This window comes from Mustela putorius, unplaced genomic scaffold (genome assembly GCF_011764305.1).
Source record: "Mustela putorius furo isolate JIRA1106 unplaced genomic scaffold, ASM1176430v1.1 tig00000095_pilon_pilon_pilon, whole genome shotgun sequence".
Lineage (NCBI taxonomy): Eukaryota > Metazoa > Chordata > Mammalia > Carnivora > Mustelidae > Mustela > Mustela putorius.
In genome coordinates, this window is record NW_025421280.1 from 20,773,923 (window position 1) to 20,789,868 (window position 15,946).

The window sequence follows — 15,946 nt, forward strand, 5'->3', positions numbered from 1 at the left end:
TGTTGCCCACCTTGAGTTCATCTTTGCTCTGGAAGTTGTCCAGGAGGTGCTGGTAGTGGGTGTCACACATCTGGCGGAGCAGCGAGAGAAGGCAGGACACGTACTCACCCTAGGGACCAACCAAAAAACAAAACAAAACAAAACAAACCACAAAACACTCAGCATAGCTAATCACATGGGCTTTGGTTTCCCCAATCCACAGAGGGCAAGGAGAGAAGGAAGGGTCTGAGATGGCCCCAATGATCATGAAAGGGAAGATGAGAACTCTGGCCCTGAGAATGAGTTTTCTTTTCTGCTAAGGGAGGCCGGAAGGGCTTGGGAGTTTTAATGAGACCTTAGCAGCATGGGGTTAATGGAAAACCTTAACCTGTAACAAAGAAGTACTGCAAAGTAAGACAGATAGTCTAGTTTTTTTTTTCCTAGGAAATTTCTGGCTACACAGTCCTTTGTCACTATAAGTTACCAGGCCACGATACTGAAGTCTAAAGGGGTTCCTCAGAACAGGGTTCTTGGCATTTTCTGGGCAGAATTGGGGCTCTTCCATTGTGCTGGGTTGGAGCAGCTCTTCTGTGAGGATTTCTTGGGCCCTCCCAGAGCTTACATGTGGTTACTGGACAGGAGGATGGAGACTGGTCAACGTAATTCTCTGGAAAGCAAAGAAGTCAAAACTAATCTTTATGAGAAGGTAAGTTATGGGCTTTAAGATACATAAAAATGTAAGGATTAAAAAATGAGTCATTAAAATTTCTTCAAATTCCAGCTGTGGTAACATGGAAGAAAATCTTGTTTTAAGGACTTCAAAAGACTTTTTACCATCTTATGGCAATTTTTGGCATGGAGCAGCCGGCCAGATGATTTTAAACTCATGGAAATCTGACAATAGTTTTTTGTCTCTCAGAGCATTTCTAGACACATAAATCATTAGGCACATGTATGCAGAACATATACATGTATATGACCTCAGTTTTATGCAGAAAATGGGCACAATAAGCCATAATTTATATGTTATGAGGATTGGAGGAATGAATGTACATGAGGCTTTTCAGTGGAAAAGTCCAGCTCATAAAGATGTGCTTGGTAAATTATGCAGTTATTACCTTCTTCATTACATCTGTGTGATTTAGCATCGCTAAGTGAGTATTAGTCAAGTGCACAGAGCAGGGTTAGGCGCATGGCAAGCACTGTGTGGTTGTTGGAGAGAGGGTCAGGTTACCAGGACCTAGGAGGGTATGCACGTCTTCACCTGCAGCGAGAGTGCCTTCAGTAGACACCCCCAAGGGAACAAACATTCCTTCTAAGCCCAGTGCCTCAGAACACATGCCTGTTCTCTGCTCTCCCTGCTCCCCCTAGCTTGATGGAGCTTGGCTTGCTCCCACAGAGGATTTACTTCAAAGAAGTCAGTGCAGCCTCCCATCTGCCAACTGGAAGATTCCATGCAATCTGCTTACTGAGTTCTAGCATCTGGGTTAGCAAGTCCACTCCGGGTAGAGGAGTGGCGGCTGTCTCTCTGCCCCTCCTGAGAGGCTTCCCTGGGCTGTTTCTCTTCTAATTGTCCAGTAATGCCAGTGCAAGTCTACCTCACCACAGTTTTCCTGATGCTAGACATTTGGAGATAAACACTGTGGACAAAAACACCTAATCTGTAGACCCCATCAAATTCTAAGAAAATTATTCTGTTGGGCAGCACATCATTTAGGAGAGCCTGCTCCTTGAAGGAAAAGTCCATTTTTTCACCTTCAATCTCTTACTATGTCTCTGCTTCATTCTACATAATGGAAAATGAATTGGCATAAAGGCAGTGGCCAACAGAGACAGTGTGCAGGAAAAGAGGAGACAAAGCATTCCCTGCAGCTGCCCTAGGGTATACTTCAGGGACTAGGAACCTAGAGCTTTCTGAGTGGCCATGAGAACCAGGTGGGAGAGGGGAAGGGGGCAGCATGCCGACAACCATGCAGGAAGGCTGGTGGAGATGAGGGTGGTGCGATGAGGAGGTAGGGGTTGGTGTGGAGGAGCCCCAGGTTAGACAAGAAAGCAAGAAAACCTGAATGTTAGTTACTAACAGTGATCTCGGCTGTGCACTGCGGGCACCGCTGCCCTCTTACCGCCTCCTGAGCATGCGATTTGCTCATGATGGTGAGCAGAGTCTGCAAGAGCACATCCAAGAGGCTCTCCACCATCATTTCTACCTCCTCCATGACATCTGCCTCCTAGATCGAGCAGCAAGAGAGCACACCGTTAGCACCAGGCAAGGCTGTCTCGCCCCCGGCAGCACTTACTAAGCCAGTTGCGTCAGGAGTGGTCTTCTCACTGGCTTCTTAACACTGAGCTCCGGTCTCACTGGCATGCAGTGTCAGGGAACCCGAGACAAGGGCTCTGAGGGGAGGGGTGTACAGACCTGCCTCTGTTGTCCTGGTATGTGGTGGCTGGGGCCTTCGCCTAACCCAGCACCACCTAACACCCATGGTTCTAACCTCAGGTAGATTCAATACAATGTACAGGGCAGAAGCGAGGGTCCTGAGTTACATGTTTTCTTTGGTTTCCCTAGAAAAGTCAGGAGAAAGCACAATGCTGCTGACGAACACTCTGAGAAAATGGGAAAGTATTCACGCCACAGTGTGGTGGTAGCATGTTTACTATCGCTGAGGCACAATGGCTAATGCTCAAACCAGTATCTCAGTCTTTAAGAGGATGGTTCTCTCCTCAGGGCTTTCTCCTTAGGTGAGGTCAAGCTTTGCTGGCCCAGCTGCTGCTCAGCATGGCTGCGTCTCACTTTCAGCTCCTCAAGCATTCTTACCCATGGTCCCTGGTCCACCTGCAAGACTCTGGTCTCAAACGTCTATCTGGGGCAGCATCACAAAAACAACAGGGTCTACCTCCTCACTCAGCTCTGTTTTCAGCCACCACACTGTGAATCTAGGAAGTCTGTGCTATCCTTTTACAGACCTCTCACCCTGAATCTCAAATCTTGTAGCCTGATTTATCTCACAGAGAGTCTCATTACCCCTTCTCTAGCCTCTTTATATTATTATTGGTATAAATGTCCATCTGTCCATCCATCCACCAATTCGTTACTCATTAAGCATTTGCCATGTGCCAGTCACTGTTTGTGAACCTGAGTATACAGAGGTGAACAAGAAAGATAGTATCTCTACTCTACTCTCATGGAGCTTAAGTTCCACCCCCAACCCATACATTCAAGGTCATCATACTGCGCCCCATTCCACATGAAAAATCTGAGCAGCTCCTGGGGCCAAAGTCCTCCTTTTCATCTGCTGAAGTGATTGTAACACTCTTACCTAGGATGTCTCTTGACTAGTTGTAAGCAACTAATTGCACCCAACTCTCTAGCTCCACAAAAACAACCAGACCTTCAGGTTTTTAATCTGTTTCCATTCTTCTCCTTCCCTTCATTTTCCTCTTCAATTTCTCTCCTTCCTTTAGCAATAAGCCTCCCACCTCAAGTCTGACCTTGGGTTCCTAATAGACCTTATGTGTCTAGTGTTGCCTCTCTGAGGCCTGGTGGGAAGAGAGCTGCCAAGACTTGCCTGGAGCGAAGAGAAAACAACAGGGCCACTACAACCACCACAAGTACTCTGCCAACTGAGGTCCCTGTTGCCAGATGGTACTTTAAGTCTGGACACCAGAGCACGCTATTGGTTCCTACATCCTGCTCAAACCAACCACATTTTTTTTTTTTCCAGGATCTCTCCTGCTCTACATAGATAGCCTAACCTCATACATACTTATCACCTCGCTACTGGCCTTCATTTTAAATGTGGCTGAAATTTTATTCTCCAGAAATTTGATCTCAATTTAATAAGATATTGTAATAAAAACCTCATTCTTGATCTCTTTCTTTACACTTTCCTATAGTTTATATATTTTCCCTAATATGCATTTCTTCTATTATATAAAATAAATATCATTAAAATAAATTCCTACCCTTATTCACGCCAGTTACGTGTCTTTCCTTCCTCCCCACTCCCCGCCCCCCACCGCCAACAGATCCCTTTTTAAAAGAAAAAGTAAAGAGGAAAGAAAGTAGGCAAAAGCATTACTAGTTGAAACCTCATCTTTAAAGTATGATTCTCCCATCCCAGGAGGCTCAGAGCTCTTGTGGGCAACAATTATCTCTCGTACATCCTGACCTCATCTGGCACGGTATAGGAATGCCATATGGGTGGAATCAAGCTGCCAGGGAGCTGACAGAAAAGTCTGAATGAGCAAGCTGCCTCTCAGCCTGGGCCTGCCTCCCTGTGCTCATGCCTGAGTATCCTCAGAACACTCCCAAGAACACAGGATTAATACCTTTTGATAGAAATAGAACATAGCACAGGATTGGGCTTTCTGGTGTTAGAGATAAGTACAATTCTAGATGGATTTATGGGAGCACAACTTTTTAAAATAGCAAAACTGTGTTGTGTGGAGAAGCCTGCTGGGCATACACAGGCCTCCATTCACTTGGGCACCTTCCTGTCACTGATGAAAGCTTCTGTGACTGAGAAATGTACAAAGTGATCTTTGTTGGCCTGCCTCTGGCTAAAGCAATACAAGACGGGCAGAGCTGAGGCGGGTTGAAGCGGGCGTGGGGCCACTACCAGAGAGCTGGTCTTGACGATGGAGAAGATGCTGCCAAGAATCCCTGAGCAGATGAGCAGCTCTTTCTGCTGCCTCAGGTGAAGGTGAATATGATGGAGAACCACAGGAAGCAGGATGCGGCGGGACTCTGAGGGAGAAAACACAAAGGTGAAGAAGCCCTTCAGAGGAGTACGAGCTACCTCCGGAAGCCAGTGGCACTGTGGGACTTCCCTGGTCTCAAAGCAAGAGGGGCTGAACCCGGTGCCAAACCTGGTGCCTAGCTGGAGGTCACTTCCTTCCCTTATGGGGGAAGGCCGAAAAGCCCACTTCCTAGACATTATAAGACTTCCCACAGCATTATCCTTCCATCTCTCTTTCCTTCTTTCTTATTTTAAGCCTAGTATCTACGGCATTTTGTGCAGGATGAACTTTAGGGCATTAATTCCAAATGAAATGTCTTTAATGACTAGATTCCAAATTAAAAGCATAGCTTCCAGTAAAAATCCCATTTAAATGACACACCTAGTTCTATGAACTACTCTGACTGAACCTGTAGACTTGATGTGGATTATAACTGGCCACTCTTTATGATGCTCTGGCCAGGGACCTGGCACGAGCGTTTACTTGGTGGCAGCCATCAGGCCTACCTCCTTTTCCCCTCAGGCTTAGGGGACAGGCTTGGCCTGTCTGCAGCAGTGAAGGCAACACAGCAGGACTTTGTCTTGTCACAAACCTTTGATAAGTAGTTAATCCTTCTTGTCAGTCCTAAATTTTCTCCTCAATGTTACCTGAACAAAATTTTGTTGTTAGAACTCAGTCAGAAAGGCTGAATCCAGGTTCAAATTCCTTAATTAACTCACCCGAAGGGCCCATAGGTAGGTTGATTCCTCCTATGGGCTTGCTTTTCCCCATCTGTACCATGAGATGCTAATGGTCTTTTCTGCATTTCCTTCACAGGTGTGATGAGAAGACAAAGTGAACTACAGGTGTGAACACGTTTTTGGTGCTCTGTGCTCCTATGTGGTCAGTGACTGTGTGACTCTGCAGGTACCCTCCTACCTGGCCAGCATGATGTAGTCAGATTACCAGTAGTACAAACAAGCCAGGGCACTTTGGATTTATTTGACCATAGTCAAGTGTTCCAGATGAAATTCAGAAGGGAAATATATTTTTTTTCAGCCAAAGACAAATTACATGACTTATAAGAGATTTGGGGGCTGTCTTGTAAAATATCTAGAATGTATTTAAAGAAAATGGAATGACAGCTGTTCTATGCTTGGACAAAAGAGAAGTTCATAATACAATCGGCAGACCAAAATACCAACAGAGCAGTATTTATAATGTGAATATATAAAATAACTACTGCAGAGAAAATAGTAGTTTGTTACTGGAACCTGATAAAGAAAAGACAAGACTGATGCGCTCTGAGAATGTAAGTGTTGCTTAAAAGACACCGTTGGTAAAAAATCTCACTTCAAGGGAGCTGCTACAACTCAAGCATTCAATGAAGCAGAGATACAAATGAAAATCGGGTGGAGGCTTGTCTTCTCAAAACCCAGCTACATAGCTCCACTGCCACATAAAGTTTAAGAACAGTTTTTCTGGGGCGCCTGGGTGGCTCAGTGGGTTAAGCTTCTGCCTTCAGCTCAGGTCATGATCTCAGGGTCCTGGGATCAAGTTCCCCATTGGGCTCTCTGCTTGGCGGGGATTCTGCTTCCCCCTCTCTCTCTGCTTGCCTCTCCCTACTTGTGATCTCTCTCTGTGTCAAATAAATAAATAAAATCTTTTAAAAAAAGATAAAAAAAACCCCAGTTTTTCTTAAGTGATTATGGGAAGCAGCAGGTACATACAAAAACATCGGAAATAAAGGGTGTCAGTGAGGGAAGTCTGCTGTCCCCCTCCCCATATATTTGAAAGCATCTTCTTTAAGCAGTGCACAAAGCCTGCACATACGCAGTAGCCTCAGTGCCAATGCATCCAAACCTGGGATAAAATTCTCCAGCCCAGGAACTGGTGAAGAGAGAAGTGTTTACTATAAGGACTTACTGGTAGAGAAAAGCTGACTTTCTTGGTGGTGGCTTTGCCATGAATCATAACCTACACTGGTAGAGTTAAGTTAAAGGGGACATTTATTCAGCATTGCAATTGTGTGTAGTACTTGGTTGAGAGATCATTGTTTTTATACTTTAAATGTCGAACAAAAAATTTTACTACCCAAAATTCTAATTATAAAAATTCTAATAATTGTTTTGTTAGCATTTCAGATTTATTTCTGCGACCTAGAAATTTATTCTATGATTATGACACTCCATTTAAAGGATATGGCTCATACTGATCTTAACATTTGGCCATTGAATATCTGGCACCCCTGCCAGGTTGATCATGCTGAATATGGTTTCAGGTATGAATACAGAGTTCTTCCAAAAAGGTAGTTTGGGCTGCTCATTATTTGCTAGGCTGTCCTGACCTCTTGGGGAGTGGAGGGCTCATGGTCCATCTCTTAACTGATGCTTAGAGGCTCTTTCAGAGATAGGCAAGGAGTCTATCTGACTGGTGTGACAAGGAACAAAGTAAACACAGTGGGTCTTCGGGGCCCCCTTTCAGGGTCTCTCTTATTTCCTTGACTTACACTTATCGTCTTGGACTACACCCTTCTCTTGTGTTCCCTCTCCTTTCCCTCTGCTTTCTCATCCTGTTGGGGGTGTGGCAGTCCCTGCTCTTGGCCGCTGGTTAGACTTGTGGGTTTGCAAGTTGCTCTGCAGGCCACTGCATGGGCATGGCCCAGGCTGTGGGTTCCTAGGGATGAATCATGAGTGAGGCAGTAGGCTTCCATCTTGGCTGCATTATCTAACATAGTTTCCCAAACCCTCTGCATTTTTAGGGCCACAGGCTTCTTGCCTGAACACTGTTAAATGGATCCTCTGATTACCATTTGATAATTACCCTAGAAAAGAAGAAAGGTGAGTCTGACTCTCATCCCAACTTGATTTACCTGAGAAAGAAAACAGGCGGCTATCCACAGTCCTGGCGATCGACTGGAGCTTCACCACATCCATTGACTGCCCAATGTGCACTGTACTGGGCATGCTCCCCAGAGTCCCTCTTACAAACTCTGCCACCTCCTGCACGGTGAACATTTGCAGCAGCTCGTCAAAGATAGTTGGGAAGGAATTAAGGAGTGCAGCCTGCAGAAGCAAGTGAGCCTGTGGTTAGGGTGCAGTTAGGTGTCTATCTCACATGCTCAGACAATCATGTGGAGTCAAGACGCTGAATAGTCACTGCAGCACCCCAGCCTCATAGGGGTTCCTCCTGGGCCTTTGACTCCACGCATCATTGTTGCACTCCTGGGGCATGGAACAGAGTAGCAAAAAGGAAACTAAAACAAGAATATTTGCTGGGGCCCAGGCCACTTGAAGCTTTCATAACTTGCCAATATATTTGCTGGCAAGAGAAGGGAATAAAAAAAAAAAAAAGAAATCAGCTCAGTATGGCTTAATAGCCATAGCTGTTTTGCTCATAAAATGGATTTAGATTTTTTGTCTGTCTCTATGATCAAACTCTCAACATTCTAATTTTGGTCTCAAATTCAAGCCAGAGACTGCTCGAATCAAATATAGTGGAGAGAACTGAGCACCACCAAGCAGCATGAGCTGAGCTCCGCTCATAGCTCTGTAGCCAGCAATCAAGCTCTGAGAACGGGACCATTTTCCCAAGATAGAGACATTTATTTGAAACCATGAAATCTGAAGACTTTGTAAATCGTGTCCTTCTGTGATGCTTGGCAGTGTCAAGTGTAAATCCACAAGGATGGAGAAGGTGTGGGTTTAGTCAGCTAGGGGCTCTCGAGAACCGGTGGTTACTTTGGCAGAGAATTCAGCAACTGGTGGAAGTGTGTGTTTGGAGACTTCTCTTCATGGATCTCAGCTCTGGTAGACCCATGAAGTGGTTTCTTCAGGACAATCTTATAACAGTTCCAGAGCCTTTCAGAGATGGGGTAGTATAGGAGAAAGAGAATGGGCTGTGGAATTAGACAAACATGAGTACACCTCTCAGCTTTACTAATTGTCTGTCATATAACCTTCAGCGAGTTACTGCCTAATACTCTGTTTTCTCATCTATAAAATGAGGATGATGTTATCACTTGTCTCCTGGTATTGGTATGAAAAAAATTAGATGCATGAAGTTTATTTCCAGCAGAGTGGCCAGCACATCATTGGTCTTTGAGAAATACTGGTCCTCCTTTTCTTGGGTCTACCTGGTAGCAACATGAAGGCGGCTTTCCTCCCTCTCAGTCCTCTTACACAATTAACCCAGAATTCACACAGGGGAATGGAGTGTCACTGTGAGACAAGAAGGTGAGAGTGCATTCCTCCCATGTGGCATGTAGTGAAAAGGGGGTGGGGGAAGTGTGGACTATTTTCCTCGACTGCTTCATTAGGCAGTAGACACTGGCCTAGAGCGAGTAAAAATTTATGCCATGGGAAACAGATCTGTTATCATACTGCAGTCTGTGTTCAGGGCCGGGCAGTCATACTGCAGTTTGCCGGGCCCAAGGACAGAACTTAAATGAATTATGTCTACAGATTTATAACTCCCTGGAATATCAAAGAGATTTTTTTGGTGCAGAAATTAGAACAGCAAAAGAACATATAATCATAAGCAGTTAGATATAAAAGACAAAGGGGAAAAAGCAGGTCTTTCATAATACACATCAAAGAGTAAATATTCTCGTAAATGTTGAGATTTCCTACATTTATGCACCAGGACAGAAGGACAACTGCACCTGAACATCTCCTAGTGGTCAGAAGCAAAGACATAAAATCTGACTGAACCATGGACTTGCTGAGAGATCTGAAAATCGTAAAACATGAGCCTGACGCCAAAGAAGCAGGTCTGCTCCTGACTAGATCTGAGCTCTCCTGATGTGACAGGAACATGCCACTGAGTACAAGGCATTGCCAAGTTCTCAGAAAGCATATCGCCTTGTTCTGCTAGCTACCTCTGAGCCCCTTCATCTCTGTATACTGAGGGGAAGAGTAGGTGTCCTGGGCCTTTGTTGGCAGGAACAGATGGGCGGGAGGAGGAAGATGAGCTGTGTGGGGTACTTCAGAAGGGAGACCATGGAATGACCCTTTTTAAAAATAGAGACACTTGGAAACCTTGAGGAATTCCCTCTTTTACAAAGTCTAGCTCACAGTTGTTCACCTGTTCTCTGGACCAAGGGGCTTAAAGCCAGTTGGCATCAAGGGCATTATAGGGTCATGTGGAAAAGAAAAAAAATGGAATATTCCAATTTTAAAGGAGATATTTAAACACACATTTGTACTCATGACAGTCCTGGCAGCAACTGAATGAATGGATGGGAGAGCGATCTTTTGAGTAATAACTGGCTTCAAAAAAATCAAAGAAATACATCTATTAGAAAAAATTCTGACATTTATGTATAAGAGAGAATAACCCCCTTGTGATTGTGGTAATAAACAATATCCTTGAACCTTTCTAGGGTAAGGCTATCTGGAAAAGGTAACAGATTAACTGACTGGACATTTTTAATATAAAGAAACAAATTTTCTTCCCACATTGATATTTCTAATAGAACCTGATCTTAATTATTAACCAAAGTTTTCTAGTTGTTTCTGCCCATTTTATTCTTAACTTCTGGAATGGATAAGTATTCATCTAAAGCTTATTTTTTAAGGTTTTTTAAAAATTAACACAGTAACTGGGAAACAAAATTCTCTATACATTCTGAATATCCCCTTTAAATAAGATGCTCATAAATGACAAATAGTATGGTTTAGCTAAATAAATTTGGCCTAAAGAGGGCTTCTGAGAATAAAGTTGTGCTTCTTCACCATAAAGCCACTGGGCTGTTTTATATTTGGCAGTTGGGGCAGAGCTGGCTTTGAAGTAAAAGTAGCATTGTGTTCCATTAGTTATTTCCTTGCAAATCACCCCTCACCCAGCACACAGGAGTTTGGCAGGGCTTCTTCAACTCCAGAAGCCAGAGGACAAAGAAACCACCTGCTAAGGCAGACAAGAATCCAGCAGCAAAACTTCCCTGCAGCTCACAGACCTGAGTGAAAAGGAGTGTTTCTGAGTTTCTGCTGTCCAGACTGAGCACAAACCGGATGGACTGGAAAAGTTCTTGGATGCTGGACCGGAACTGTTCCTCTTCCATCCCGCAGGTGGCTCGGGAATACAGGATCCTGGATTGCACAATAAACTTGAAAAGGTACTCCAAGGCCTGGAGGTGTGGGAGCAAAAGGGATAGAGAGGTGTTGAAGATAGTCAACAACTCACACAGCAGGGAATAAAGGGCTATGTAACCGTAAATTCTACCAAAATCAGGTGATGGGCAAATTTCAACCGTGGAGACAAGCACTTTTTTTTTTTTTAAGTTTTTCTCAAAGTCCAAATGGTCACTGAGCAGCAGCTGTCTTCTTACTGAGACAATCACCTAATTAATTCACCACTGTTTTTGTGATTCTGGAAATGAGGAACCATAGACTGTTATGGGAGTAGCTGAATTCAAGCATATACAGGATCAAAAGAAAATTTAATATCTTTGCATTTGTTTTTTCAAGTCTGGAAATAAGAGGTTTCAAAAGCAATGATGTAGCTTCTTTTACATTTGTTCCATGAAGGGAAAGTCCTTAAGGAATCTTCTGCACCTTTGAGATACAGCTAGGCCCTGACATGGTGCCAGCCTTTCTTGCTGGGGTCAAGTCTGGAGAAAACTTGCCCCAAGCAGCACAGCCTGAGGGGACCTGACACATTCACTCTTCATCTTCTTCAATACATGGCACCTTCCATACATAATTTTTGATGAATGTAGGAGATCAAGCTCCCATAACATGTTTTAGGAGCAGAATCTAATTCTGAGGAGTTCCTGCCGCTTGGCCCATGCTTACGAGCACAGTAATTATCTTTTAAAAGAACAGACTGAAAATCCAAGCCTATGCTTTCCAATCAAAGAAATGCCACAGATTTCCCAGACACTGGAAAGGCAGAGACACCGGGAAGAAACTTATTCAAGGATGAAACAAATGGAGTTCAGCTACTTGAAATTTATAATAGGAAATAATTCTCAAGCTACCTTTTATGACATATGCATATATCAGAAGGTTTGTTTTGTGGCCCATATAGAATTCAGTTGGCATTGTAGAATGGCTAGGTCGGAAAAATGCATCTTTCAAGGTTTGCACCAGTAGAAAAAAATCACAGTGTGTGCCTTCATCAGCATAAATGTTACAGCCTCTGTTCTATTAGCCTTTTAATGCCTGGTCGGAAATCTGTATTACGTACTCTAATTTTAAAAAGGAAAATGTTTTCCTCATGACCAGTTTTTTTTTTTCAGTTTGATACAGCTAACAGGAGAGATGTACTGAATGGCTTGAAACATCTACTACTTTTACAGTGAAAGGCAGAAGCAGATAGCAAAATTGCTTGCACTTCCTGGTCATGAGTGGTGGAGCCTATGAAATTTGTTCAAAATTCAAGGGTCCTCCCAACACTGTGCAGAGACAATGGAAAACATAACTGTGGGTGAAGCATCTGCTCTGTCCAGTTCTACTTAAGTTCATAAACTTGAAAGGCAAAGAGATCCTACAAGTTATTACAACCTTTCCATCACTAAGAAGATCCATCGTGCCTGCCCTTTCCTCTTCATGGTTCCTTGGGGGGACCTGAGGTAGCGAAAAGTGTGCTATCTTTTTAGGATACCTTGCCAAATGCCATCCTCAAACCCACCAAAGATACCTTCTACAGGCCATTCACAAGGGAACAAATAAAATAACCAAGTAAGAAAACAAAGGACTCTTTATTTTCATCTTCCTTAGTGGTCAAACTTTCTTCGAAAGGCCATGACTTCGAAAGTGAAAGGAAGAGATGGGATATAGGGGGCAAGATGTATCGAATTAAGAGTAATAAAGAAGAAGGGGGGGGTTTCCTGGTCCACACCTTATCACACCAGAATGAGAGCTGCCAGGCCAGGACCGTGTGTATCCTGTGAAGGATGAAAAGAAGATTGGATAGTGGTCAAGAGGACTTATCAAATAAAATTTGATGAAGATGGGGAAATGACCTGACAAAACCTTAGTACTGAATGCATTATTATGAGATATCAAGCAAATAAGCCTGAAATGATGAGAATAAGTATAAGAGTACCTCAGAAAAGTACTCCCTCAAAGGGACCTCTTGCTTTTCTCCACCCAAACCTGATCTTCCTGAAGTACATCTCCCAAAGTAACCAGCCCAGCTGATCTAGCCACAGCCTCAGAGCCTCAGTTCTTCCTTTCTGTCACCTCCCATCCAATTCAACAGTTGAAATCCCCTGCTTTGGTCACATCAGCCACTATTTTGGTTGCTTGAAAACTCAAGCTTCCTAGATTTTTTTTTTTTTTAAAGAGGGAGAGAGAGGAAGGGGAAGAGCAGATGGAGAGAGAATCTTAAGCAGGTGCGATGCCTATTGCAGAGCCTGATGTGGGACTCAATCTCACAACCCTGAGGTCATGACCCGAGCTGAAATCAAGAGTTGGAAGTTTAACTGGCTGAGCCACCTGGGCACCCCTCCCCCTGCCATGAGGCTTTTAAACATGCTGTTTCCTCTGTCTGGAGTACTTATCCCTCAGCTCTGAACATTAATTTCAGCTCAGAGGTCACCTCATCAGAGAGGTTTTCCCTAAAATCTTGATATGAAGTAAAACTTCCTCTCCAGCCAGTCTATCCCATGATCCTGTTGATTCCCTTCATAGTATTCATCAAAGTTTTTTTTTTTTTCACTGACTTTGTATATTTATTTGTGTTATATGTTTGCCTGTCTTTCCAAAGAACTTGTATGGAAGTGTTGTAAAGGCCTAGCCTTTTCTGCTTAGGCCCCTGCTGAGTCCCCAGTGGCTCCTACAGTGTTGGACCCATGGCAGCTATGAAGCAACATCAAGTGACTGACTGAATGAATGATTCTTAGGAGAAAACAACTTTTTCTGTGATGGCTTCTCCAGTATCCTGAGCAATTCATTTTGAGACTCAAAGAGAATCCTTTCAATTTAACTCAACTTTTATCTTCTCAAATATCATATGAGACACCTAACAGGTACTGGGTTAAGAGACGAACAGAATCTAGGCCCTGCTCTCACATCACACTCAGAATCCTGCTCTACACCTGTGCTCCTGTGTGCTTCATTGGGGAAGTTTTCTTCAAGGGGAGAGGCCTGTCTTATTCGACTCGTCTTTGTATCCTAGCACCTACAATAGATGCTGACTGCTTTGTTGATATGTATTATATGAAGGAGCACAGAAATAACAATTGTGGGCTTTGATTTTTACAGAATGTACATAGAAGAAGCAGGGGAACACAATCATGATTTGATTTTGCCTTCAGTCTGATGATACTTGGGGAAACAACTGTCTCACCTGTTACCCTGTGGACAAGAACAGCAAAAGCACAGGCCCAGTAGTACTCGCAGCAGATGATGTGAAATTAAAAGGGGACAGAGAAAAAGCAGAACAACTTTGTTGCCATTCTTCTTTTATTGCTAACTGGAAAGGGTAGGAAAGACATGCTTAAGAACAATTTTTTAAAAAAAGTAACTCAAGAACACGAAAATGTAGGGGTGGAAAGGGAGAAAGCTTGGACTTGTAAGTTCCAGAGGATATGGCAGCTTTCTTTAAATAGCTATCTAGAGAACTGTCGAGCAAAAGAGGGATCAACACTCTCATAGATGATTCTCTATGGTAGAAGCAGTACCATGAAAAGAAGTTACCAGAAGTGAAGTTAACTCACAATGAGGATGGTTCCCTGAAAACTGGAGCTGCCTAGAAATGCAAAAGGCTGCCTTATTGTGGAACCTGTCCATGCAGGGGTGCTGCCATGGAGGACCCGGGGTTCCTCCAAAGGTCAAGGTTTTAAGATTATCTTCTTTTCAATATATCCATATATAGTGCATTTATACTCAGCTCTTTCCACTTAAAACAGTTCTAAAAGAACACAATGTGTAGTAACCACTGAACAAGGGAAAGTGTTGGAAGATCTTAATTCTTTTTAGAAATTCATTTATTTATTTATTTATTTTTTATTTTTTTTTTAATTTTTTATTTTTTATAAACATATATTTATTTTTAAATTTCTTTCCAGCGTAACAGTATTCATTGTTTTTGCACCACACCCAGTGCTCCATGCAATGCGTGCCCTCCTTAATACCCACCACCTGGCTCCCCCAACCTCCCACCCCCACCCCTTCAAAACCCTCAGGTTGTTTTTCAGAGTCCATAGTCCCTCATGGTTCACCTCCCCTTCCAATTTCCCCCAACTCCCTTCTCCTCTCCATCTCCCCATGTCCTCCATGTTATTTCTTATGCTCCGCAAATAAGTGAAACCATATGATAACTGACTCTCTCTGCTTGACTTATTTAATTCTAATCACTGCTGTCACCAACACTAGTTTAGAAGGAGATATGATGCTTTGGCCACTGGAAGCAGAGATGGATGCTGTTGGCAACAACCAGACAGGAAGGACGGCCAGGAGCTCCATGCTCACCATCCATCCTTCTGGCCTTAAAATAACATTATTAGGCATAAAGATATTCTGGGGCAAAATCAACGTGAGGAACAGGGACTCACGTGGTCCCAGGTGTTCCTAAAAGCAGGCCAGTGTCCTAGGATGTCTACACTTGTCCTGCATGCTATAAACCATTGCCATTACTGACAAACAGCTGCAGGGTGGGCCCTTTGTGTACAGTGAGCTCAGTACATTACCCGCATGGCTTCCTGAATGTGGTCCTGTCGAATCAGTTCTGCTGAGCAGTCCATGTACCACTTCAAACAGCGGATGAGCTCCCTGGGAAAGAGAACAGTTCCAAAAACCCCCACTTTAATTCAAAAGAAATGCCGCTTGAAATTTCTGCAGCCCAGAATTAGCCACACAGGAATAATATGCTGCTGATGAGTCAGAACGGAGCGATGGGTCCATTACAGCTGTGGGATCTCCAGTTCATCTGAGATCAGACAACATACCTCACTCAGACAACATACCTCATCCACAGAGTTGCTGCATTTTAATGAGCAATTATAATCATTCTTTCTCACTCTCCCTGACACACATTTCTTCTTTAATTATAAGAAAGTTTCCCCAAAGTCCTGGACTTTGCATACATAATTGTTTTGTCTAAACTTGCTGCATCTCCAGAATAGACCACAGTAACTAGTAACTAGTAGACAGAGATAAAGGTATATAGTCTAGTGTGCCCCTCCTTGCTTCACCTTTATCTCATATATTTTATTTCCTCAGGACCAAGAAACCTGAGTGAAGGGAGATGATAAATCAGAAGGCCTGTTCCTCATGTGGCAACAGGGCACAGAAGGCAAGTA

The 15,946-nt window shown here is 43.5% G+C and overlaps 1 protein-coding gene across 7 annotated transcripts in view; it reads right to left on the bottom strand.

The window, feature by feature from the left end:
• DOCK3 (dedicator of cytokinesis 3) overlaps positions 1-15,946 on the bottom strand; it is a 561,701-nt gene that overhangs the window by 67,561 nt on the left and 478,194 nt on the right. For 6 of the 7 annotated variants that reach the window (XM_045079404.1, XM_045079422.1, XM_045079417.1 and 3 more), the window contains exons 22-27: positions 15,335-15,416; positions 10,655-10,825; positions 7,571-7,763; positions 4,599-4,726; positions 2,061-2,207; positions 11-109 (exon numbers count right to left, since the gene is read on the bottom strand). In XM_045079404.1, coding sequence (XP_044935339.1) covers positions 11-109; positions 2,061-2,207; positions 4,599-4,726; positions 7,571-7,763; positions 10,655-10,825; positions 15,335-15,416 — 820 coding nt within the window. The remainder of the gene's footprint in view (positions 1-10; positions 110-2,060; positions 2,208-4,598; positions 4,727-7,570; positions 7,764-10,654; positions 10,826-15,334; positions 15,417-15,946) is intronic. The other variant, XM_045079409.1, reaches the window with a different exon arrangement.